The sequence below is a fragment of the Haliotis asinina genome, chromosome 3 (assembly GCF_037392515.1).
Source record: "Haliotis asinina isolate JCU_RB_2024 chromosome 3, JCU_Hal_asi_v2, whole genome shotgun sequence".
In the NCBI taxonomy this organism is placed as follows: domain Eukaryota; kingdom Metazoa; phylum Mollusca; class Gastropoda; order Lepetellida; family Haliotidae; genus Haliotis; species Haliotis asinina.
In genome coordinates, this window is record NC_090282.1 from 36,084,841 (window position 1) to 36,110,716 (window position 25,876).

The following is a 25,876-nucleotide window of genomic DNA, read 5'->3' on the forward strand; positions in this document are numbered from 1 at the left end:
TAAACCCCTTTCAAGGAAAAGTGGGTAATGAAAAAGTGACTAACACCTTGCATGTTATCTGATGCAGTCAAACCTGCTAATGCCATATTTCATATACAATATGAAATGCTGTTATGTGTCTACACATAGTTATGAATACCAACACATCTGCCAAGAAACACATAACAAATTCTAACACCCGACCCCATCCCATCCCACTCCCATGAATATATCGTATGATGGAAATTTATATACATGTATATACTACCGACAAGAAATAAGGGAACTAATGAAATAATAGCGAATTTGAAACTGCTTTAAATATCCACTAAGTCAATTTTAGGCGTCAAGTTCAATATCTGGTGTGTCCACCATGTTGGGCAACACATTCACGGCACCTTGATGGCATGCTGTTAATCAATTTCCGGATGGTTGCCCGTGGTATTGCCCGCCATTCCTCTTGGAGAGCTGCACCAAGCTGGGCCAGGTTGGCGGGTCCTGGGTCCATGGCGTACATCCTTCGACCAAGAACGTCCCAGAGATGTTCAATTGGGGACAGGTCTGGGGACTTAGAGGGCCAGTCCAATGTCTGGATACCTTCTTGTCGGAGATAAGCGGAGACAATTCGGACCCGATGTGGTCTGGCATTATCATCTTGGAATACAAAATTTCGGCCGATAACTCTAGCCAATGGAGCCACAACAGGACGCAATATTTGGTCAACGTATCGCTGACCAGTCATGGCTCTGTTAATGACGACCAAATCTGATCGTCTGTCATGTGTAATTCCACCACACACCATGACACTACCACCTCCATATCGATCATGGTCAAGAATTGCTGCTCTGGCATATCGCTCCCTCTCAGACGCCAACAACGTCTTCTGCCATCTGTGAATCGTAGTCAAAACCTTGACTCATCAGAGAACATGGTGTAACGCCAGTGGCGCATAGCCCGTCTCTGATGCTGCCTAGCCCATGCCAATCTTTGGCGCTTATGGTGAGCTGAAAGGGTGACAGCCTTAAAAGGCCGTCTTGCTTTCAGACGAGCTTGATGGAGTCGGTTTTTAACGGTTGAGGTTGAAATGCGTCTTCCAGTGAGTGTGCGGAATTCTCTATTGATGGCAGGGGCCGATTTAAACCTATCGCGTAGAGCAATTAACGTAATGAGACGATCCTGTCGTGGTGTCGTTGATTTTGGTCTACCACGCCCAGGTCTCGTTGCAACCCCACCCGTTTGACGGTACTTATCCCACAGGCGTGAAATTACACTTTTTGATTTACCCATCTGCCGGGCAACTTCACATAATGACGTTCATCCAGAATACATCTATATTCTAACAAGAAGTATGTGCATGTACATATTTTTTTTTATAAACATCAACCAGACAACAATTTCACACATTTAGTCTAAACAGTTATTCATCATTGTATTAATATTTGATTCCATATTTATGTATTTGCGAAAACAGGAATTTTACCTTGTCATGTCAATGACTTGAAGAAAGGAGGTGTCTATGCTTTCATCGAGTCCAGAAATTGAAACATTAGTTTCTTCTAGTATATCCTGGACTGTCTGGTTTACAGCTGACAAATTAGCTGTACTTTGACCTCCCCCTGTGAATATATATGAAAATTACAAATAATAAATATAACATTAAAAATTCATATATGACATAATTTCATCATCGACCAAATATTTCTATTCCATATCTCTGCATCACAATTTTTTTACTATTGTTAGAGAAATGTCATCATTCCAATAATATTCTTAACATTTCCTCCCTTTTGTTTTTCATTAATTAGATGTTGTGTTATATTGTTATATTCTGCTACTTGAACATGTTAATTTAAGTGTAAAAGAAATTGTTGCATGTGAAATATTTTTAAAACAGTGCAGTTTTCTTTTCAAAAGTTTCTTTATCAACTGGTATTTGAATGTACATAAGAGGAACAAAATTACATGATGCAATGTAAATCAGTGAACTTTTTGTGAGTGTTGGATTTAGAATATCTTATGCATTCTAGATATGTAACTGAAGACAATTTCCTATATAAGCAATTAATCGTCCTACATCAAAATTAATAGAATTTGAATAGTATAATCATTAACGTTAAAAACATTACAAGATCTGACTATAAAAAACATAATTTTTCACATAATTTTCACCTATAAAAACATTACAATTGTCACACTGATAACATCATTGTTTGTTGGGCTATTTTCAATACTGGAATTTTACTGTTACATGTTCCAGTAATTTGTCTCCTGTATCCAGCAATGTGTTGACGAGACTTTGATAATATATTGTACCATGTATTTTCGCATTCGTCCGCGGTTCTGACAACGTGTGGAAAGGCCACGGAGAGCTGGGTGGCAATTGCTTGCCATGTAGATTTCTTTGTGCTAACCGAGACCTTTTGAGAGAATTTCCCCCTCAAAACACTCTTATTTTCATCTATCAACTGGACGAGAAAAAGATTTTCGTCTGCTGATCAATTTGGTTTTCTTTTTTCTGCAGTCCCTTTCCTGCAGGGCATAGCTTCTGGTTCACTGACAGTATTCGTTGACATTTTGCTAATCTAGTACCTTGCCAAATGTTTCTCTCTTGCAATCATCGCGTGCAACCACTTACCACCACAACAAGTATATAGTTCGTAAATCATTTCCAATGTGTATAGCCCATGCAGTACACTCACCTTAATTATATTGACTTCCTCTTTCGTAGATACACTAAAATCAGCATCTTGTATCCAGGGTAAACAAGCACGCTAAATAAACGGAAGCGGGATTCCTACAGTTTACTCCACTCAAACTGGGCCGTTTCTCGCTGTACGATTACGCCATTGCGCTATTAATAAATATGGGGTTGTGGGGATTCTGCATTCTGTCGCAGTATTATATGATTATCTGTTTGTAGGAAACGTGAAAATACGATTGAAAAATCGAAAGTGAACGTAATACCATTGACAATGTATGTCCCATGTACTTTATATCTTCAATTGTTTTGGATTTCCATATCCATTTGTACATTTGTGATATACCAAAACGGCTTTGACGTACAATGTGAATGAACATTGAGTAAAAATTGTAAAGCTACCCCCCTTCACCAAACAGGTGCTCGTAACATCACATGACTATCACATGATAAAACATACAATCTCAGAGACAGAAGAGTTCTATTGTTACTATAATTAGTTGTTAAGTCCTTGGTTACAACACTTAAGAATTTTCTAGGAGTTGTCTGACAGACTTAGCTAAAAGTTACTCTAAGAATGATTTTAGATACACTCCTAGGAGTAACTTTTATCTAAGTGTGATTTCTAGGATTCTTAAATTGTTTTTAAGAAAATTCTTAGAATCTTTATTAATACGGCCCCTGGTTCAAAATATAATGATAAAAAAGTTAAAATGAAAAACACACTTCAGTGAAGAGAAACATCATTCCGATACATCTTAATCAAAGAAGTGATAAAAGGCATAAGTACACTCTAATGATATTTGGGAGACTAAGTTAAGTGGTTATCATTCATGTAGCGTTTATTTTCAGTACAGTGTTAGTGAGTGAGTTTGGTTTTACGCCGCCTTTGGCAATACTCCAGCAATATCATAGCGGTTGAAACCAGACATGGTCTTCACACATTGTACACATGAGGGGAATCGAAGTCGGGTCTTCGATGTGACGAGCGACCGCTTTCAACATTGGGCTATCCTACTGATCCTTTAAGCGAAAACTCTTGCTAAGTTCATGTTCTGACTATGCTGAATACTGCTACTGATACGTTATCAAACATTGAACCTCTCTAATCTCTTCAATCCTTAACAGTGGGCTAGATACACTGTGTCGCGTATGTGAACTGATATGACAATAGTGACCAGATAAAAACGAAAACGTCATGCGACACTGGACTTTCGCAAGAATGTCCTCAGACACTCCGACAATAAGGACATCACGCCAGTGTATATAAATGACATAAAACGGTATACGTCAATATATATAACGGGAACCATTGTCAGGCCACTACAATGAAGGAGGAGATGTTTAGCAGGCGGTTTCTTCTGGGCACATTGCTGTGCCTGGTGTTGGGATTTCAAGATGCAGGTATGTACCAATGACTGCGTCAGTTCTGTTTTCAGTATTATCGCTTGTAGTTGTATTACAGTACTACATTTAAAACGCAGTTAGAACAGTTAGTTCTTGAGACTCCTTTCTAGCAATGTGGAACAAAGATAAAACCAAGGGAGATATGTTTTATCCTTGTCTTACACCAATACAGCGATGGAATGCTGAGATATCGTTCTTAGTGTCATTACCTGTGCAAGATGTTATGCCTTTTCACACATTAACTACTTTGAGGCATCGTCCAACTATGCCATATGTGACGTATACATTCCACAACCAACCACCCCGTACATTGTCGAGCGATTTGTGAAACTCAATGTTTTGCTGACCCTCCCTTGATTATCTCTAACACAACTTGTTCTTACCGTTACATTTCGTAAATAGGATAACTGTATATGGATGACAACTTCTTTAATACAGGAACACGACGTTTCGATACAGGTTCTTGTAATTTACACTTTGAAAACGATACAAGAACCTGTATCGAAACGTCGTGTTCCAGTATTAAAGAAGTTGTCATCCATATACAGTTATCCTATTTACTTCCAACTTCTAAAATATGCCTCTCAAGCAAGTTACATTTCGTAGTTGCAAGGTCCTGTAATTAGAATATTGGATTTCATAGGAACTATTGATTTGTATTTGCAAAAGGACAAACAAAGGAAATCCTTGTTTGGGTTTGGCACAGTATTAATCACTGGATTGTGTGGTTTTTTGGGGGGGGGACTTTCACTTATTTATCAGTAACGTATTTGTTACGCGTATCTGGTGACTTATTACGTTTGTATGTTTTAACAACAGTTTTCATAACAGTGACATTTCATAATACTTTTAATGTTTTGGCCATAACACGTCTTAACGACTGCATTGCGTTGTCCGAAAAAGATATCCACAGTCAATAAACACATATGTCAGGTATTTCATGAAACTTTTGTTCAAATCAAAGATTATGTTGATTAACACTTGTTTTCAGTACCAGAGGCCTGTAATAAGACTCTTCAAGTAGAAAGCTATGAGCAGACTCTTGATTCTATTGGATACCCAACTGGTTATGGAAGGTAACAAACAAAATTATCAATAATCGACATCAGTCTCCATTAACTTTTAGCCACGTGACATATATATCTATTCATATATATATATTGATACCGTTAGTAAATGAATCATGTCTATTTTAAGCCATATGGAATGACATCCAGGATATCACATTTGTGTACATGTCATTTTAAAGGGACCAGTGCTTTACTTTCCGGACAGCATTTCCATTTCCTTATTCTCCGTCGGATCGGGCACAGATTGTGAAACACATGTAATTCTCAATTGTACACCCGTGTCATTATGGGAGCCGCATTATGGGGTTGAAAAAATGAAGGAATGGGGAAACAGTGTACAAACAGAGTCTCATATTTGAAAATCACGCGTCAAGATAACAAGGACAATACGGATGCACTTCATTCCTAAATCATTCATTCATTCATTCATTCATTCATTCATTCAGTATTCGAAAGAAACAAACTTCATCGTGGTCCTCGTTATTTCAGTAATGTCAACTGCTGGTGGAGGATAGAGACGTTGAGGTATGGGGAGCATGTCATGGTATCCATCATGGATGCTGACATTGAAGTGTCACCTAACTGTACTGCTGACAGTCTGACGATTTATGACGGTAAGGTTTATGAATGTTCAGTTTTCCAGACAAACTGAGCATACGTCTATGTAATAGGGATACAATGACATCCATCAGTCGGATCAGCGAGCTAAACACCAGATCCTCTTGTTAGCGTTCACATGTGCGAAAAGTGAAATTGTCTGAACTCTCATACCACCCACCAATGTATACAGGCAGCAGAGGCACATAAAACTATGCGTATCTGTTCTTTAATGGAAACATGATGTATACCATCTCCATTATTTCTAAATCTATTGTGCTGCTTAAATGCAGATTCACAGACTTCCATGTTCTCATAATCCTTATAATCAATCTAATAATAGCCGAAAGTATAAACTACATTAGCATGGAAAAATAATACAATTGTTTGCTTACTTTACAGGAAACAGTCGATTCGGTGACGTGCTTACAATCTTCTGTGGAACCGGAAATAAACAGTTTATCAGCAAAGGAACATCTCTGTTCATAGAATTCAAGACAAATAATCTCATCAACAAGAAGGGATTTGAACTTAGATATTACGGTGGAAAAAGTAAGATACACAACTCGTTTAGTTCGTCACTTAGATTAAGTATGTTGATGGTATTATTCAACTTTCATTTTCATTACTTTCTATTCAAGCTATTGTTGCTATTGTATTTAGAGCTCATATGGAGCACATATTTTGTGTTAATTAACCGATCTGGGACTTAGGGATCACTGTATAACAAGCGACACGTTTACAGAAGAATTACGCAACTAATATTAACCGAAGTGACATAGCGTCTGCAACTTCTACCTCGTGAAGATCCGGGTTAGAACTGACCTTCAGTAAACCATTCTTGTCGTAAGACGATTCTCAGACTCGACAAATGGTTCATATATGTCATCGTTTTCCATTTGCGTGTGTTGCTCAGTCCTGTGGATGACTTGATTGTCTGGTTGACTCCTATAGCTGAGTGCCGAATATACTCAGCTCACTTACTCTAATTTACATGTTTTATTCCAGTTATAACTGATTGTGGAGGTCCACTCACGGCCACAGCAACTGAGAAAACCCTCAGATCACCTTCTGTGAAACATATCAGGTTCGTTACACGTAGACACATGCAATGTGTTTTTATAAAATGTGTATCTCCAGTTCAGTCACTGTATCACCAAAGTAACACATCTACGACAGAGGTCAGCTGACAAAAAATAAAAAAAATGAAAGGCAAAATGAAACCAAATCCCTCACTCACTAACTCTTGTTTGACTGTATGTAGGCCGGAAATACCACCCGGTTGGGGTGACAAAGCAGTTTCTCTATTGCATGATGCTGGTAATTTCAGTATAGGTAATACTGATAATATTCAGTAATTTCCTCTGCAACATGTATTATCAGTAATACTTATTTTCTACCTTATTGGATATTAGGATGTGTACGTATCTGATTTAATATGTACGATAATGTATTTTCAGTTATCTAATGTGTGACTGGGTAATCTCTGCCCAAACCAGTGATCAAACAATCATCCTTGAGTCGGATATTTTCATTCATGAAAGCAAAGATTGCTGGGCCGATAGGGTGTCCCTATATAACGGACAGGTTGCCACCGGTAAGTTAAACAGTATTGAAGCGATTGCCGACGTGCTGCTCAATGTCAAGTTCGTGTACTCAACTACAACATTATTTAACAAATCTAATTACATATTCTTATACAAAAAGTCTAAATATTAAGAATCTTATAAAGCATTGCTTTTCGTTAACGTCTTGATAGGGAATCTTCCATCTTTTTGGCAATTGCATATTTTGTGACTACTTTCCCATCCTATGATTTGTCCGCTTTCTAGAATTACGTAATATAATCCAGTCATTGCGACATGGGACTACCATCCCATCCTATGATTTGACCGCTTTTTAGAATTACATGTTAAGATGATCCAGTCATTGTCTTGAGCATGCAGTGTTACCAAATCGCCGTTCCTTCATGTTTCGGTGATATCGATACGTTGTTATGCATCGACCAAATTACCTTCTTTCTCCCCAAAACGGCTATCACCCATTCTTGAAATTTAGACTCACCACAACTAACCAGTTGAAACCGGACTGGTCTGTTATGAAAAGAAAAGAACGTATATTCAATTTATGCAGTTCAACTGCAAACGTCTTTGATTGGCATGTTTATCCAGGCGGTTTCAGGTATGGAGCTTTTCTCCAGTTGCGGTCAAGATACACGCACTAACATCTCCGCGAATGGCCCAATATTCATAATTTAAATAGACTAAGTTCTTCAGTAAAAGATGCGAAGAAAATGTCTCTAAATTCGATATCACTGCATTCTTAAGAATAGTCCCAGCTATTTGAGAAAGGTGTTAAGATAATTCATCAACGATTCATTGAACCCTTTAATAATTTTCTGTTTCTGTTGTACCACCGTTGGTGGGGTCTTCTGAGTCGAAGAAACTTGCACGTGTATATGAGATCAGCTGTGGACGGGATTTTAGCTTCGTAATATAACTGTAATCAGTATACATTGTTCATATATGTAATGATCAACATCATAATGCTTTTCTTCCAATCCGGTTTCACGTTTGGAAATGTATATATCTAAATCATATTTGATGGATGCATATATTACTTGTATATGTAATGAATATATATTAATAAAAGATGTAATAAACAATTATTGTTCATAATGATTTACATTTTCAGAATCGGAGCTATTAGCTCATGCCTGCAGCTCCTACAATATGCCGTTACAGAGTTCGGGAAGCACAATCCTTGTTCGAGCACGAACACACTTGAGGGCTCTTGTACATTATGATTATTTTAGCATAAAGTACAAATCTGTTTCCAGTAAGTTCATTTCATACAAGTATATAAAAAGATTTATCTAGTTTCTCTGTTGGCACTCATCGGTATTCAGTAGCGGTCAGTAACTAATTCAGTGATTGACATCATGAGCAAGTGGAAATTCCATGACATGTTTGAACTACATTAGCGAACCTGACTATTAGATCCCGCTAGTCGCCTGTTACAGGATCCAAATTGACGGTATTGACGGTTATGATGATCATGCTTTGAAGGTTGCTTCCTGTGTCATCACAGAATTCATTGTTTTGCTCACATTTGTTTATGGTCATAGGCAATTAGATATTGTACAATGACCTGCCGAAGAGGAGGGTTTCTAATGTAATCACAACAAAGTGACATCACAACAAAGTGACTTACGTATGACAAAATTTCTGTTTGTAATCAACATCCAGTCCGGTTGACTATGCAATGAAACAAATCCGATGTGGCCTCGCTGACTTGGTTCACATATGTCATCGGTTCCCCGCTGCGCGGACCGATGCTCATGCGATCAATGGACTGTCTGGGCCAGACTCGATTCTTTGCAGACCACCGCCATATAGCTGGATTATGCTGAGTGCGGCGTAAAAGTAAACTCACTCATTCATTCCTAGACAGCGATTGGCTCTAAATTATTTATTTCAGCTATGTAGCATCAGTCTGTAAATAACTGAGTCTGGGTCAGACCATCTAGTGATCACCATCCTAAGCATCAATCCATGCAACTAGGATACAATATCATGTCAACCAAGTTACCGAGCCTTACCACTGTACGTTTGAACACGAATACAACTTCACTAACTACTATTCTAATTTACCAAATAAAATATTCTAAACTTCATAGTTCGTCTTTTAGATCGTATGTGCAACATGACGATGAAGGCGGGAGATGTTCCCAGGTACATCCTATCCCCTGGCTACCCAAATGACTACCTTAGGTATGTTTATATATATATTTATACTGATGTACATATTGTTTGAGACAGATCTAGATTTAACTTACATCTGAAATAAACGTAATTTCCTTTGACACCTTTAAGTCAAATTGTGCGGATTAGAACTGTTTAATATTGTTGAAGCCAGTTCTGAAATAAGCCATGGGGTCACATGTATTTTCATTCTGGAAGACAACGCTGCGGAGTGGTCGAGTTTGTGTGTTAATAGTAGATGTAGACATTTCATAATACAAGAACTGTAAGAGATTTGGCAGAGATAGCTTCACAAATTGTATCCATGTGTGGAAAGGAACCTAGTTCTTTATTGTGACAAGCGAACGTTTTAACCACAAGCTACCCCAACGCCCTCAACTACAATGAGCAACAGCACCTTAAAATTGAAAATGCACCGACATCTTCTCATTACATTAAAGTACTCCCATCATAATAATATTTTGAATAGCTCTTAATTAACGTGATCTTCCTTTCGCAGTAATTTAAATTGTGTCTGGGTCTTAACGGCAACGTCCAAGCACGTTATTGCCTTGGACATTATGTACAACGTCTTCGATCAAAGCACTGACTGTGTGAATGATTTTGTCCAAGTTTACGACAGTAAGTACATATTTTATTAAATTTTGGTAAGTGAAACACACACACACACACACACACACACACAGAGAGAGAGAGAGAGAGAGAGAGAGAGAGAGAGAGAGGGAGAGAGATACGGGGTAAAATAAGGGATCACCTCTTTTTCTAGTTTTTTCACATGCTGTGCGATAAAAAGCTTGGGATGTAACTTGGAAAGAATTAAAGGATCCCTTGTCCTTTTATGTGAGCCCTTATTCTTTCCCTCAGTATACCTACATACCTCCTTACCTACATACATACATAGATACATACATGCATGCATCCATCCATCCATCCATCCATCCATCCATCCATCCATCCATACATACATACATACATACATACATACATACATACATACATACATATCTAGAAGTCTAGAAGTGCAATTTTATTAATCAAAGGTGTGCGATTATTTAAACAAAAATTTACAAAAAGTAGCTTAAATCTTATATATGTATTCCTGATTGCAGCGAATAATGCCAATGAACCGTTAGGACCACTGTGTGGGGTCCACAATCGCACGTTAATCACGCGGGGAAACCTTATGACAGTTATCTTCAAAACCAATGGCGTTGGTTCCGGGTTTGGGTTTCGACTGAAATACAGAATGTTATACTATGAGGGTAAGCAGCTCCAGTCTTTACCATGAAGTGAGACTTTTCGTTCATGTGAAAACGAAAACGACGACACTCTTAAACTCTACTAGTGCCCATGATCTTATTCTGAATCAAGATCAATGTTTTCCAGGTTGAGCTAATGCGTCTGGTGACACCATTAATTATATTACAAGAGAACATTATTTCTTGGTGGTTCAGAAAGTATTGTCTCTTTCTTTTTACAAAACACAGTCCGAAACTAAACAATGGCAGCTTACAAGAATATTCCAGAGCTAGCTCGATCTACGCACACGAAAAGTAAAGTACCGTGTTGAATTCCTCTATCTTCACAGTAGTGAACAATACTGGTGTTGTCATGTGAATGTTACTGTTTGTCTGCAGATTACTACTTCACCACACAGGCTCCAACAGCAACTGCACTTACAGCAACATCGACTCCACAGAACCTTACGTCTCCCGGCTACCCTGTCCATTATTACAAGTAAGGTTAAGCCCTAATAACATTCTGGAATTTAAGTGTTAAAGTCGATATTTGCTGTTTTTGGATCATGTAAACCAATTTTCCCCCTTAAAAATAATGAACCGATGAAGGCGAAACACCTTTTAATTCACTATTGATGAATCCCCAATCGATTTTCAATATGACCTCCATGAAAGTTCTACTTTTGTGGACGTTTAGGTGGCTGACTGGTTAATATCCGAGGATATTTACGTGACTGAAGAAGTGTAATCCCAAACATCACGTTACATTTGAACACGTGATAAACGGTATAGGCAATCCACTGCTTTCGGAGCAGTGCCAATTTACACTGTCAAGCCCTATCAGCTCCTTGTTTGAGTATATCTGTTGATCTCCTCTAAACGAATCAGTGGCATTAAGAGATATAACACATATTTATTTTTTTCTTGGGTGTGATTTTGTTTCAGTAACAAATATTACTTATGGACGATATCTTCCGGATCGCCGACCTGGCTTGTCCGAATAAAGGTGTTATCTTCCGACATGGATAATATGGATTTAACCTGTAAATTGGATTTTATCAGCGTCTATGATGGTATGAAAACCATTCATATTAAATGTTGTAAATGTTTCATAGTTTCTAAATATTGCATAGTTTGGTTTTGTAAATGTTGCATAGCTTGTTTATTACGTCACAGTCAGTGACTCAGTCGCGTTTCTTTCTGGCCTTTCTGGTTCATAATTATTCTGGGACGGTGGCTCGTCACGACGAAGCCCCTGGTTCGATTTCCCACATGGATACATTATCTTTGCTGAAATATATTTAAAAGCGGAGTAAAACCATACTCACTCATTTCTATTTCTGATGTTTGGTTTGTGTATATTTGGTACCTCGGTGCAAAGAAATAACGCTTCACACATTTCCTTTCCAAATTTGAAATGACGATTGATGAAATGCAGTGTCACTGTTACTGGTATTCTCAAGAGCTTTCTGTTGCCAAAAAGGAGACACTGTAATACATCGATAGTGACAGCATTCTTCTTCATCAACAGGGCCAACAACTTCCAGTCCACTGCTGATGAATATTTGTGACCAGATGACCCCAACACTCCAGAGTACCGGATCATCTCTGACGGTCACCTTCCAGACGGACTCAAACTCCGTTTATAAAGGTTTCCTAATGGAGTACTACGAAGTGCCAGGTAAATGCGAAATGGCACGATAGCTTTGGTTATATATCTGGTATCACAGCTGAATATTGGGGCTTTAATTTTGCAGATAGAAGAGACTAACAATGTTCATTGCATATGCTTAAAGCATTATGTAATTGTGTTTTATTTAAGTAATTAATACTTGTTGCACTTTTTCAGCAAGCGATGTCCTAACCACGCCCTCACCTACAGTGACAACACTCACAGCCGACAGCAGCCCTAGGAACTTAATGTCACCTGGATTCCCAGTCGCATATGCTAAGTACGGCAGCACTATTTTACACATCATACAAAAAATAGAAACCAGCATTACAGCTTGAGACATAGTTTGGATTAGGCAAGTGAGTGAGTGAGTGAGTGAGTGAGGTTAGTTTTACGCCGCACTCAGAAATATTCCAGCTGGATGGCGGCGGTCTGTATGTAAACGAGTCTGGCCCACACAATCCAATGATCACCAATATGACCATCCATCTACACATTTGGGTAACATGTGTCAACCAGTTCAGCGAGCCTCACTTACACTTACATGTGTGCGTGTGTGCATACGTGCTTACGCGCATACGCGCGCTAGTGTATGTGTGTATGTGCATGCGTGCATCATGTTTACAGAATAACTACACTGGGTCACCTTTTAACATTGATATCCCACTCAGGCATGGTGAAGTGCCTCAAGCCGACTTTTTTTCTCCCCTCCAACAGTCAGGACGAGTAACAAAAAGAACCATTTTTATCGTATAATCTGGAACTTTTTGATTTAATAATAAAGGAGTATCCGTTTACATACTATTACTATGCAACTTCAAAGCTGCAAAGGTGATTCAGTCACTTTTCACAAGAACTGTGTTTTAGCTTAAATACTTTACGAAAACTAGAACTGTTTTGTAAAAGATATTTCTCCTGAAATGAGATCACGTGATATGTTCCTTATCAACAACAAGTGTACTTTAGAGGATAAGACCGAATAGCTGAGTAAACACGTGTCTGTTTGTATGTCTTGCTCGTAAATTTCACTTTTTACCCTTAACAGATGAAACTAACTAAACGCAAACATCCCCAGTTATAACAATGGTTTTAAGATGTCAAACTACTTGATTTCCAATACAAGATTTTACGTGGTTTTATCTATAATAAAAATGTACAGTTTAAAATGGGGCTTGTTTACAGTTCTGTTCACTGTTTTTTAATGAGCTCAGTGAGAATATTTGTTCACTGGGAATGTTACGAAACACGAACATTCTGGAATGAACTTGAAGTTTGGATGAATAATCATATTAAGAACACAACTGAAATAACAAAATATCTTGTTTCGTTTGGAACATTATACACCGATAGATGTGTGAACCATATTATCCAAAAGCCAAAAATATAGCCATTTATGTGGGATTAACCAACACATTTCAAAAGTTCATGTTTGTTTTGAGAGAAAGTCTCAATGTGGAAAGGTTCTTTGAAGTTGAAAATAATAACCTCCAAGCTCATGGCACAAAATAGAGATCTGTATTCCAAACGTAACAATGAAAATAGACGTGATCGTTTGTGTAATGAGCAAAACTCTGAAAATGCGAATTGGTGTTTGAATGATGTACTTTTGAGAACAATACAAACATTATAATAAAAAGTAAACATTCTCGAATAATATTATGTATCTGTGTAGTGAGGAACACTAACGCCTTCCTGATAATCATGGCTATATTTGGCCAGTGGGTCTAAACCTTTGTTCAACATTATTTAAACACACTCATTTATCTCTACATGTATAATGACATAGTCTATCCCACTTAAGTGACGAAGAGGATATCTGGGTCATCACGGCAGCCAAACACAATCAAGTGGTCCGAGTTCGAACTTTGCAGTTCGACTTACAATACAGCGAAGATTGTACCAAAGACTATCTCGCCTTCTATGACGGTGTGTAAAAAATACTTATGAGTGACACAATTTCTAATGCACAGTTTGATAAACAGTCAGTTTCAAATATGTTCTTGAAAGGATTAATACCATACAGTTTCATCAAGTATGATTAAATATTTTATTTAAAAGCATAATCGAAAAATAACGTGTTGAGTATGAAGTTCTCCTTCCAGAGAGTTTTTTTTTATATAAATGATTCTTGTAAACAACTTTCATTTTGTAATATACTGTATTACTGTGTATTACAACCAGGTAGCACTGTGAATGACCCTTTACTGAAGATTAAATGTCATCGGACAAGTGAAACGATTGACAGTACAGGTCCCTCCATTACGCTCAAGTTCACCACTGACAGCAGATTGTTTAGGAAAGGATTCCAGTTAGAGTATTACTCAATCACAGGTAAACAGTGGCAATGTATAGCCGTGTATACTTAATAGATCATTGCAATATTATCACAGACTTAACAAACCTTGCTTGTGGGATTGTTTACACTTCTCAAAGGGAGATAATTTGTGGTCACGTTGTCAAAACTATTTTCCACACAACAGACTCCAATTACATTTATTGTTTTACGTTTTGTGTGTATCTGTATCTATCGGTTTGTAAAAAGGCATTTATGTATAAATAAAAGCGACAAACCCTTTCCGCACCCATAAGGAACCTCAGCTAAAACGGAGTCGACTGAACTAGTCTGAGCATATATTAGTTTCAGTAATATTACAGCTGTACTAAGTTGCTTGTGAACAAATCGGATCTGAAATAGACAATATAAGATGTAAATGAAATTCATCTCCATGTCTTTGTATTAGATGACATACATCAATATCCTTTGCAGAGCTTCAACCCAACGCTTGCAACGGAACTGTCACTGCCTCCAACCGTGAGAAGTACCTGACAACACCAGGATACCCGGGACTCTACTCCAAGTGAGTGAGTGAGTGAGTGAGTGAGTGAGTAGGCTTTCTTGTGGGCTTCCAAGGACATAGGAATGATTTGAGGTATTAGGGTCATGCAGAGCGCTCAAAGTCAGAGCTAATTATAATTTCGTCACACGCTCTGGTACAGCAGGCCCTGATGGCCACCTGGCAAACACTGGTAAGTTCGATCCAGTTCGTTAGGTGTATAAGTCCATCAGTATTTGGTATGTGTTTCTTTGAGTCAAACTTCAAGAATGTCCCCATAAATATAACGTAACATTTTCAGTCTTACAACATTTCTGTACCCTGGTGATAGGCAATATAAGAATATTCAGTCAATTGTTTATTCAGAAGGATAGCCACATAGGCTACAGTTATTAGAAAGAAGATATAGCTCCGACAAGTTCAATGCGAATTTAGAATCTCCACACGATCTTAAAGTAAATGTTGCAAGGAAGAGTAAAACAGTTGAAAATGTAAATATTATCTGTACAAACATGATAACACCATGGAAGATGAATCTTGCTCGTTTGTCCAAAGTTTTACAGTTCACGAATAAAGCTGCTGTGTCTATATCAAATCAAGAATATGTATTGCAACGGCAAACCTGTTAAACTGAACAAAATGTAAATATCCTATAGTCCGTCATTGTATTCTTGAAACATGCTGTCCGTTTAGTCTATCACGTGACTACATACATTTTTCCTTTGTCATATAAGATTTTCAGCATTATAAAGGACTGATGAGGTTATCTGTACTCGTTCATTAGTCTGATCTACTATATGACAACTATTAGTCTGATCTACTATATGGCAACTATTAGTTGTGTATATGTGGATGTAGTCCAATTTGCTGCCGGGATTGCTTTATTTATTGCAACATTCATAAATCTACATTAATACGTAGTTTGTTTCTTTTCTATACTTTCTTGATATTTAATGCCTTATACCTGACACATAGAGAAGTATTGGTTGTATATTACTGTCAAACATGTGACAGGCAGACTTAAACCCGCCACTTGTGCACTGGATTCTCTTTCTACAAAGCTGATTTGTTTTGTGATATTGACATGTTTTTTCCAGTCATGACAGGACTGGTTAATCTTAGCCTGTCAACTGACACTGACCCGTGAAGATCCGGGGTAGAATGGGTCTTCAGCAGCCCATGCTTGCCACGAAAGGTGACTTTGCTTGTCGTAAAAGGCGACTGACAGGTTCCGGTGGTCAGGCTCTCTGACTTGGTTGACACATTACATCAGATTCCAGTTGTGCAGGTCGATGCTCATGCTGTTGATCACTGGATTGTAGACTGCCGATATATAGCTGTAATATTGCTGAGTACGGCGTAGAAATAAACTCACTCACTCAACCAAAGTGTACTCACTGTACCAAAGGCCTTCAAGGAAGTGGTTGCCCAGTGCTTCTGAGAAAACTACAGACCTGTGTCAAACCTCCCATTCTTGTCAAAGGTCCTTGAAATGGTTGCTAAGAGCAGGTTATCTGCTCATCTTTGACAAAATAACCTCTTTGGTACGTATCGGAATGTTCATATAGCTTCCCACAGTACAGAATCATCTCTGTTACCTATCGTGAATGACCTCAGAATGCTGCGGATAATGACCTTGCTGCTGCATTTGTCGGCAGCGTTCAATGCAACCGACCATTCAAGACTGACACACCAGCGTGAATATCAGTTTGGAACAACCAATGTACCACTGGAGTGGTTCACATCTTATCTCTCTGATAGACATCAAACAGTACAGACAGCGAATGTGTCCTCGAAAAGAGAATTTCTATCTTTCGGTGCACCCCAAGGATACGTGCTTGAGCTTTCTTATTCACCCCGTACATCTATCGAGGCGCAATGTGTTGATCATGATGCAGATATGCTATGCAGATGACATACAACTTCTGAGAACATTTGCAGTCAGAGACTCAGAATGCTATCTCCCATCTAATGGACTGTACTACCATCAAATCATGGCTCCCTTATAACAAATTGAAAATGACTGATGGAAAAAACTGAACCCATTATTGATGGACGGAATCAGAAAACACATCCTTTTGGAGACAGGGGCATTTCGATTTTTAATGCCAACATACCGTTCTCTTCTGCTGTCAAAATCTTTGGTGTTTTGATTCGCTCTGGCCTGAAGGTGGACAGTCAGGTTACCAGGAGGTTCTTGAGAGACAATTAGAAGTCGGTATTCTAATATACGACAACATGTTATGGATGTCATCTTCTTCTTTATTGTTATTCCTTATTCAGGTGAATGCTAACTAACAGTAAGAAATAGGATATATATACTAGTAATGTACATGAAGCCAGAGGGATGATTTTAAGCATATATATACAACTAAAGTACAAAATAAATACAGAAAAGCTGGTATGGTGTTGTTACAATGGATTCAGCAACAGAAGCCAATGTATTTTATTGGTGTACAATAGTTGGGGGATGATATTCTAACAATATATAAAGGTAGGATAAGATACTAAAGCTGGGATCATGCTGCAACAGTGAATTAACAGGTGATTGATGAAGTCTTGCGTCTAACTGATTTCCCAGGCAGTGGGTAGGTAAACCCCTTGGTCTCCATCTGTGGGGCTAATCTCTTGATGTTGATAGCCTCTGAAAGTTTGCTCTCGTGGCTCTGTATTCTACAACACTGTTCAATTCCTCTCAAAATTATTATCACCATTAGGCAAAGAAGGTAAATCCTTCATCAGTGACTGTGCTACGTTTGCGTCGTCGCCAACCATGGATGTTCGATGCTATGATGGTTGTTGCTTGCCAGTCAATGGAGTGTGACGGATTGTTCACAATATGTTCAGGGAATGACGGACTTTCAATCTTGGGCGGAGAGACTCAGTTCTTGGTCCATTTCAAAAATGATGAAACAGAACTCCAAGATAATAACAGCAATAATAATGCAGATTTGTAATATGCTCATTTCCAAGCTTACAGCATGCAATTTAAGAGAAAATTATGATATGTTGTACATTTACAGGTTTATCTTCAAATATTCAGGAATCATTTTCCGAGATTATACCGTCATTTCTACACACAATTATATGTATTTGTTTTTCGCAAATTCACCTCAAGTCCCCATTTTTTGTAAAAAAGATTGATGCATCACACTGCCATTGAAAACCTTTTAGACTACATGAAAAAGTCGTTACTTCGTCTGCAAACAGAAGTAACCGATCCTCTATAACCAATGAAACGAAACTAGTAAAATAGTATTACGATGGTTGCCTTTCTGAAAATTTAAGGAATGTGGCCCTTTACATTGGCAGCAATATAGACTGTGCGTGGACAATACGGGCTGTGTATGGGACACATATAACAGTAAAAGTGCTGGATGCAGACATCGAGACTTCACCAGGCTGCAAAAACGACTTCGTACAGGTCATTGATGGTAGGTGGTAAATTGACAAGCCACTTGAAGGTGCATGTCATGTTTAAAGTCTCGCATATTTTGCACTGAATGAAGAAAACGGAACGAAATGAAATGAGCACTAGCGCACACAACAAGGCCTCGTAAAAGCCTTGTCACTGATTAAAACTTTTATGACTTTCTTTTCTCTCCCTGTATCTTCAACTGTTGACAGTTGCAGACGGCTCTAAGGAACTCGGCCGCTTCTGCGGCACGGACAAGAACACTTACGTCAGTTCTGGGTTGGAAGTCGAGATCGCTATCCACAGTGATGGTAACACAAGAGGACGTGGCTTTAAAATAATGTACACTGTAGGAGAACAACGCACTACAGCTACGTATGCGGCAACTACATGTGAGTATGAATACATATGTGTTTTCAGAAGTGTCTTTTCAACAGTTACTCGTTAGTGTATGAAAACGTTTGTCCTCAAACGTGTCTTCCTTTGTTGGTGGTGTTTTGTTTTGTATATTATTTTGTTGGATTTTTAAACTATACATTTCTTTCAAAACACAACTGTTATAAAATGGCAATGGTAATTTAAGGGGGATTATGTTTGAATTCCAACGTACATGTGTAGCATTATTGAGAGAGGATCGTCTTGCAGGAATAGTTACGGTTCAGTTCCTATGTATGGTGCCTTACAACCACATCTATGCAAGGTTGGTGTAGGTGTGGAATTGCACTATGACTTTCACGTCATGTTTAGACCATGTCGATGTCCTATTACAATCAATGTCTTTATCCGTATATATGTACATGAAGATCATTTCTCTATTGTATGTAAATATAGATCACAGATCATATTCGCATGTCACAGTTTTAGCACTTCCGACCGATGGAGCTCTGAATATGAAAGTGAAACTGCTTAAAGAAACAAATTCTCATATTTTTACATTTTTACAATGGGTAAATGCATTCATATCGATGTCTTTTCACATACTCATGGTCACTTGATGTGTCATAGTTTCAGCACCTTCCGATGGAGCTACAATTCACCTGGCCAGTGGACTACTGATTGTGGTCTTTGCCCTTATTCTGAACTCGCTCAAGACGTTGACTTTGGACAATGGTTGCTATTGGTAATTGATCTTGAAATGCATGCATTCACCTGTAGCAGCTATTGTATTTTTTTCTAACTAAATAAAAGCAGCTAATGTATTCAAGACACATTAAAGAGACCGAATTTCTTGCCTGTCTATCGTCTCCTTTATACCTAACACCTCCTTCAACAACAGTGTAACGTCGGTTAATTGCCTCTTTAGAAACACGGGTATCAGGGTATTTATTGCACCTCACTTATACTGAGCTGACTGATAGTAGGCTTACAGTTTTTGTCTGAAGTGTGTTCTCGCCATTACTGTCAGAATTTTCTATCTCATGTCTAGAAGCTCATGTATTTTTGTCAGCAATAAACAGATGCTGGGTTATTATATCTGATACAGTGACAAGCTAATTAATGTAATTTGTTTTCCGTAAAGTAGGAACTTTCTTAGTTGCCATTATGTGAATGATTGTGATGAATATATTTCTCATCATTTTAGACATTGGTCTTCGGTGAAGACTTCACAACATTTTCGATTTATCTTTGATGAAAGATAATAAAAACAACACTTCAGCGATCTCGTTAGTCTGATGCATTTCCTTCGGAGTTTAAACACACAAACCTGTGTTGCTGCGAATGAAAAGTATATTTGCTATTGCATGTGTTTGTGGCGGGTAACATGAGGGATCGGTATACGTTCACCGTTTCGAAATAAGCAGCAGGAGGACATCAACACTGATAGCCAGCCTGAAGTCGAATTTAATTCGTCACATGTTGAGGCCAATGAAAGGGCAATCGCAATAGAGCACACATCCGTGAAGAGATCGAGAAACGGCTACTTACACAGGAGTTATACAGCAGAAAGTTCCATCTACTCATCTATGGTATCCCTACGACAGAGGACACTGACAACGCATATGATATGTTGCTGGTGAACGTGCATAGACTGTCAAGAAATGGCACAGACCCAACATGGTCGTCTTCTGAGTCGGGACCCGTGACTGTGAAGTTTGTAAGAATGACAGACAGACAAAACATGTTCAATGCAAGTCTCAAACAGTTCACGGTGCTAAAAACCAGAAGAAACCTATTCAAACTGATTTCCCGGGAAAACTTAATAAATTGAGGAGCAAACTTGTCTCTTACGGACAAGATCTGCGCGCAGGTCACAAGGTCCAAACCAGTATTATTGAGAGAGGTATTGTAGTTGTGTTACAGTACCGACATGAAAAGGACTCTCCGTGGCAAGACATCAAGTTGGAGGAACCATTCCCCCTTTAACATGCTGCCCGCTGCAGTTCTGTAAGGATTAGAACTCTGCCAGCTACCCCGTGACATTAGCAACTGTAGTCACAAGAAATCTGTGTGGCATAGTCTGGAATTGACTTTCTAGTGCTATAGAAACCTTGCACGCTCAAAATATTAACTTATGTTACAAATTTATGATAATAATAATAATTGCTTTACATAGCCCCTATTCCCAGCCACATGCAGCCGCTCAGTGGTGCTTTACACGATAGAAGTCACTTTGCTTCAGTTCATCACTTAAAGAGAAAAGAAATGTACGGTGAGCCACGAGGCTCATTTGTCAAATACAGAGCACAGCTATTAAACTCGCCTTCAGCCTTTTAGACAATGTTATCTGACGTTAAAGTGGTGGATGGGTATGTGGAGATGTGGCGAGGTGTGCGAGTTGTGTATGTGTATCTGCTTATGTTTATGTGCTGTTGCCAACATTCGGTAGTCGTACTGATATATCTCCCCGCATGGGTACAGTGCGTGAAGCCCATTTCGGATAAATATTGCTGAAATATTGCTAAACGCGGTATAAATCCCAACTCACTCACCCATATTGGTATATCACATATATGTACCATTCTCTCTGGCATTGAATGAAAGGTTTCTTATGGTAATACTGCTGTGTCATTTTACATTACCAAATATCACACCGGTAGGTCTCACTGAGGCCCTGAAGCAGCTTATGTTCACATTGCATTCGGGAATGATATATGCATGTTAATGTGTTGACAGTTTTTTCATTATATTATATATGCCACTGCAGACAAAAACGTATATGCACGGCTCCTTACTACATTGTAACACACAAAACACAACATCATACAACATAGTACCACACAAAACACAACACATTAGTACCATACAAAACACACAGTCATCCAGGAGAGTACCTAAACAACACACATCTTCATTGTAAATCTCCACAGGTGTAAATGATAATGCGCTAAGGACAGTCCAAGAGACATTGAATTGTGCTGACCTGATACAGCTGAGCAAATTGTAGGTAGTAAGAAATATGTCTGTATCCAGGGCTATATTTATCATCCACCTATATCATATCACAATCAGCGAGATATACAAAGAATGGCTTATCAGCTGGGCAGCTTCACTTCACTCATGAACATTGTTTCAGTCGATACTTCTGACAAACTAAATCATGCAAATTTGTTGAAATGTTCTCGCCATCTTAATCGCGGTCTTTATACATAAAGATAAGATTATCTGTGTGGTTCTAATACATTATAGACCCATCACCCACACCTCTGTTTATTCACAATCATAATCATAAATGCAGACGTGTAATAAAGCTTAAAACGAATTTCATTGATCAGTCATTCGACCATGACCTCCATGATACCATTGGAATGTGGAACTACTTTTTTCATTCATAACTTTTTACTACAAATTTACTACGAATGTTCACTCTCGCTACAACGAGAACAAACCACTGAAATGCTATCAAATACAAAACGTTACAAACAAACAATTTTTCACACACTGTATTTATTGATATAAAATTTCAAGAAACGGTAAAAATAAACTCGGCTCGATAATGACAAGTGGAGCACCCATCACTGGCGACAAACGGTTAACTAATCACAGTGCCTGCAACCAGGATTCAGAAGTTGTCGGACAATAACGTAGCTCCAACACAAAATCATGCAAGTGTCTGGACATAAAAAGGTACAGAGTATGAACAATTATTCACGCATATTTGATGCACAACACAGGGAAGTGTGAAATCTGTTGTCTTCGACCCAAAATCAACCTGGCATGCGTCCATGCTCACTTCGCGCGTCTTCCATCGTTCCGTCATCTGAAGTTGTCCACACTAAATCTACATCCTAATGCATGTCGTACACAAACAAGCAAAGCCTTGTCCAGTGATCATGTTCACACTATCCTCGGAGGTCCAATATACTCGTGTCTGAAAAATCCATGGTACACACGCAAAGTACACCCGGTAGCAGTATTGCTGGGTAAATACCCAACTGTCATGGGTTTTGTTTTAGGAGTAAAAATTCAGAGATTGTTTCATGGTGCCATGTAAACATTATTTTGTTTGTTCATGGTACAAGGAAATACATTGTTAACATTACGAATGAACCAGCCCAACCCAATGGATGCTCACTATGATGGGGTCCTGTCGGGTTAGTTGTTCTACGGCAGTGTGAAACCCTCCTGTTACCAGACACGCTTCCTTACGCAGTCATTATCCAACTCGCCGATTGAAATATTCACCAATCTTTGAAGCCGTTTCCGATTTCAAATAGCTCATATCCTTTTTTCATTTGATGAGAAAAGAAAACAGGTTATGAAGTAATAAATAAATACGAAACACGGGATTTGAACATGAGAAAGTAGACATGTCCATGTCATAAATAGCTTTCCATAACAGTCTCTTCCAGATACATGTATGTCCCATCGCACACCGATACAAACAAAAGCTAATTTAGATGTCACTGCACTACTAAGAACAAACAGGACTAGACATGATCCGCTACTGGCTGCCTAGCTACTCAAGATCCATAGACCACTCCGCCTGTATGGTAAATTATGATTTCTTCTAACAATGTTTTTAGCTTGTATATAAAATTTTATTTTGATAGATTGTCGAAAAGAAATATCAGATCATGGTCACATGACCAGTGGAGTATTTCAAAACCATGTCATTATCTATTATCCTGACAATATAACGTCGAACAAAGATTGTTCCGCAGGAAGTGATGATTTTAAGCTGTCAGTGGTCAGTCTCAATACAATAATGGATGAGATGCGGTTTCATCTGAGTCTTGCTGTGCCTGGTATTGGGGTTTCAAGATGCGGGTGCGTTCTGTTTAATATTATATATTCATGTAGACGTTTCAATCTTGCAAAATCCTACACCTTGAGCATCTGGTCACAGCGTTCATACGTCAGGTCAAAAAGGATAACGCTGTTGTGGTAGAGAGTGTGCTGCGACATACTATCACCGCGACCTTTGTCCTCGATACTGTCATCTCTATCCCGATAAGCGCTGGTTTCAGATCTCCATCCATCATACGCAAATATTCGCGATTCGTGTCGTTTGTTGTTTGCGGTCTAGCATGCTGCAATTTACAAAGTGAATCATGAGAATTTCACAATGTTATCCTCCTGTAATTCCTGTCACAGTTTTAATGACTTTCCCAATGTTTTTGTTTATTTAATCGAATTGTTGAACTATAGTATAATCATTTCGCGTTCCTCCTCACCAAATAAATGTATTTTACTTTCACTGTCGTAACTTTCCGTACAAGTAATTTTTACAGTTATATTAAGGACCCGTCATATTGGGTTTCATTAGCTCGCACAATTGCCAAGGCCAAGCTCAGCGGTCACTGTTTCACAATGGATACATTTAAAAGCCGAAAGAACTACCCAACTGTGTTGCCCAGTGACACAGCCTAAAACACATTCTTAATAACATTTCAGCTGCAAATGACGGTAGATGTCCACTCACGGCAACAGCGACTGACCGATTTGTCTAATACCTGAGTGATGACAGGTACGTCAGCTATCGACGCATGTCAGTTGACCGAGTGTTCTGTAACATGTGCATCTTCAAGTCAACATATCACAAAATTCATAGATTACATCACTTACAATATGAAACGTCAAGTTGGTAGATGCCGTGATAGACAAATGGCATGCTTTATTCATTTACACTAATCTGACTGAAGGCATACGAAACCACAATTTATATGGTTAGGGTGAAGAAAACATCTGTTTTATGATTTGCGTGATACTGACAATAATAGTGTAGGTAATCCATGTAGGAATATAGAAATAACAATGATGCATTGTTCTGCCGAGGCAGCGGACTTACGGATTCTCACCTATTTTGTAAGAATCGCGCAATCATTTTCTTATTGCAGGGACACCAGGCGCAATGAACAAACAGTGATTTGAAATATAAATCACTGTTACTTTACTTGCAGATGAAAGCACTGATATTGGTGTTTAAAATGTTGGTTACAGTGTACAGTAGGGTATTAGATCCAGAAACTTTCATTCCAGCGACTCACTGAATCCCTAACATTGAAATTAAAAGTGCTAGTGGAAAGAGTATTGGGTCATCGGGGAGAAATCGATTCCACCAGCAACAGTTATGGGTCTCTGGAGCGTCTGTGATGACTCGTAAAAAGGAAGGTGTGACTGGACCCATGAAAGACAAACCCGTACCCCATGATTCTCAACTATCACTGTATTGCACACCGACTAGCTTTGGTAACGTCACAAGCTGCAAATAAAGTTAGCTGTCTGAAGGATTATCAAGACTTTGTTTGCTTTTCATACTGTGATAGTCTTTAAGTGTGCCCCTTAGCATATGTTTCCACAGCAAAAAGGGAAAATCAGGCACTGTGAATCAAGTGATCTGAATCGAGTGATACCTTATTTAGATGAATTTTTACAAAAGTGGCAGAGACCTGATATATTCCTTCCTTCCTAATATTAGTCAATGAACCGTCAGGACCACTGTGTCTTGTCCACAGTGGCACGTTAATCACTCGGCGATCAGTTAGGAGAGCTGTCTTCAAAACCAACGGTGTTGGCTCCTGCTCTGGGTTTCGGCTGAAGGACGGGGCGTTCGGCCATGACGGTAAGTAACATAATACATTGAGTGTATTTTTACAATGTATGGGATGTGTCATCAACGTATTTACGAAAAGGGACGACGCTTCTGAACCACACACACAGTATGTGCGATGATCATCTTTTCTTCGGAGGCGGTGGATGGTCAAAGCATTCTCTCGTCATGCCGATGATCCGGGTTGGATTCCCCACATGAGTACAGTATG

The 25,876-nt window shown here is 38.7% G+C and overlaps 1 protein-coding gene across 1 annotated transcript; it reads left to right on the forward strand.

Annotated features, from left to right (window-relative positions):
- The first annotated feature begins 4,005 nt into the window (after positions 1-4,005).
- On the forward strand, positions 4,006-19,884 carry LOC137278849 (cubilin-like). Its single transcript, XM_067811355.1, has 20 exons — positions 4,006-4,081; positions 5,076-5,160; positions 5,644-5,768; positions 6,154-6,303; positions 6,760-6,838; positions 7,212-7,348; positions 8,446-8,589; positions 9,443-9,524; positions 10,015-10,136; positions 10,625-10,777; positions 11,153-11,252; positions 11,699-11,826; positions 12,285-12,434; positions 12,603-12,705; positions 14,227-14,351; positions 14,607-14,756; positions 15,193-15,283; positions 18,572-18,693; positions 18,887-19,066; positions 19,680-19,884. The coding sequence occupies exons 1-20, from the start codon at positions 4,006-4,008 to the stop codon at positions 19,796-19,798; spliced, it is 2,421 nt and encodes an 806-aa protein (XP_067667456.1). The 3' UTR covers positions 19,799-19,884.
- Positions 19,885-25,876: the final 5,992 nt, after the last annotated feature.

What these genes read in the sequence shown, in the direction of transcription:
- LOC137278849 (XM_067811355.1), top strand. Translation starts at nt 4,006, where the DNA reads ATGAAGGAGGAGATGTTTAGCAGGCGGTTTCTTCTGGGCACATTGCTG. An exon ending in TACCCAACTGGTTATGGAAG is followed by an intron (nt 5,161 to 5,643) that starts GTAACAAACAAA and finishes TCGTTATTTCAG; the next exon opens with TAATGTCAACTGCTGGTGGA. An exon ending in CCTTCTGTGAAACATATCAG is followed by an intron (nt 6,839 to 7,211) that starts GTTCGTTACACG and finishes ATGTATTTTCAG; the next exon opens with TTATCTAATGTGTGACTGGG.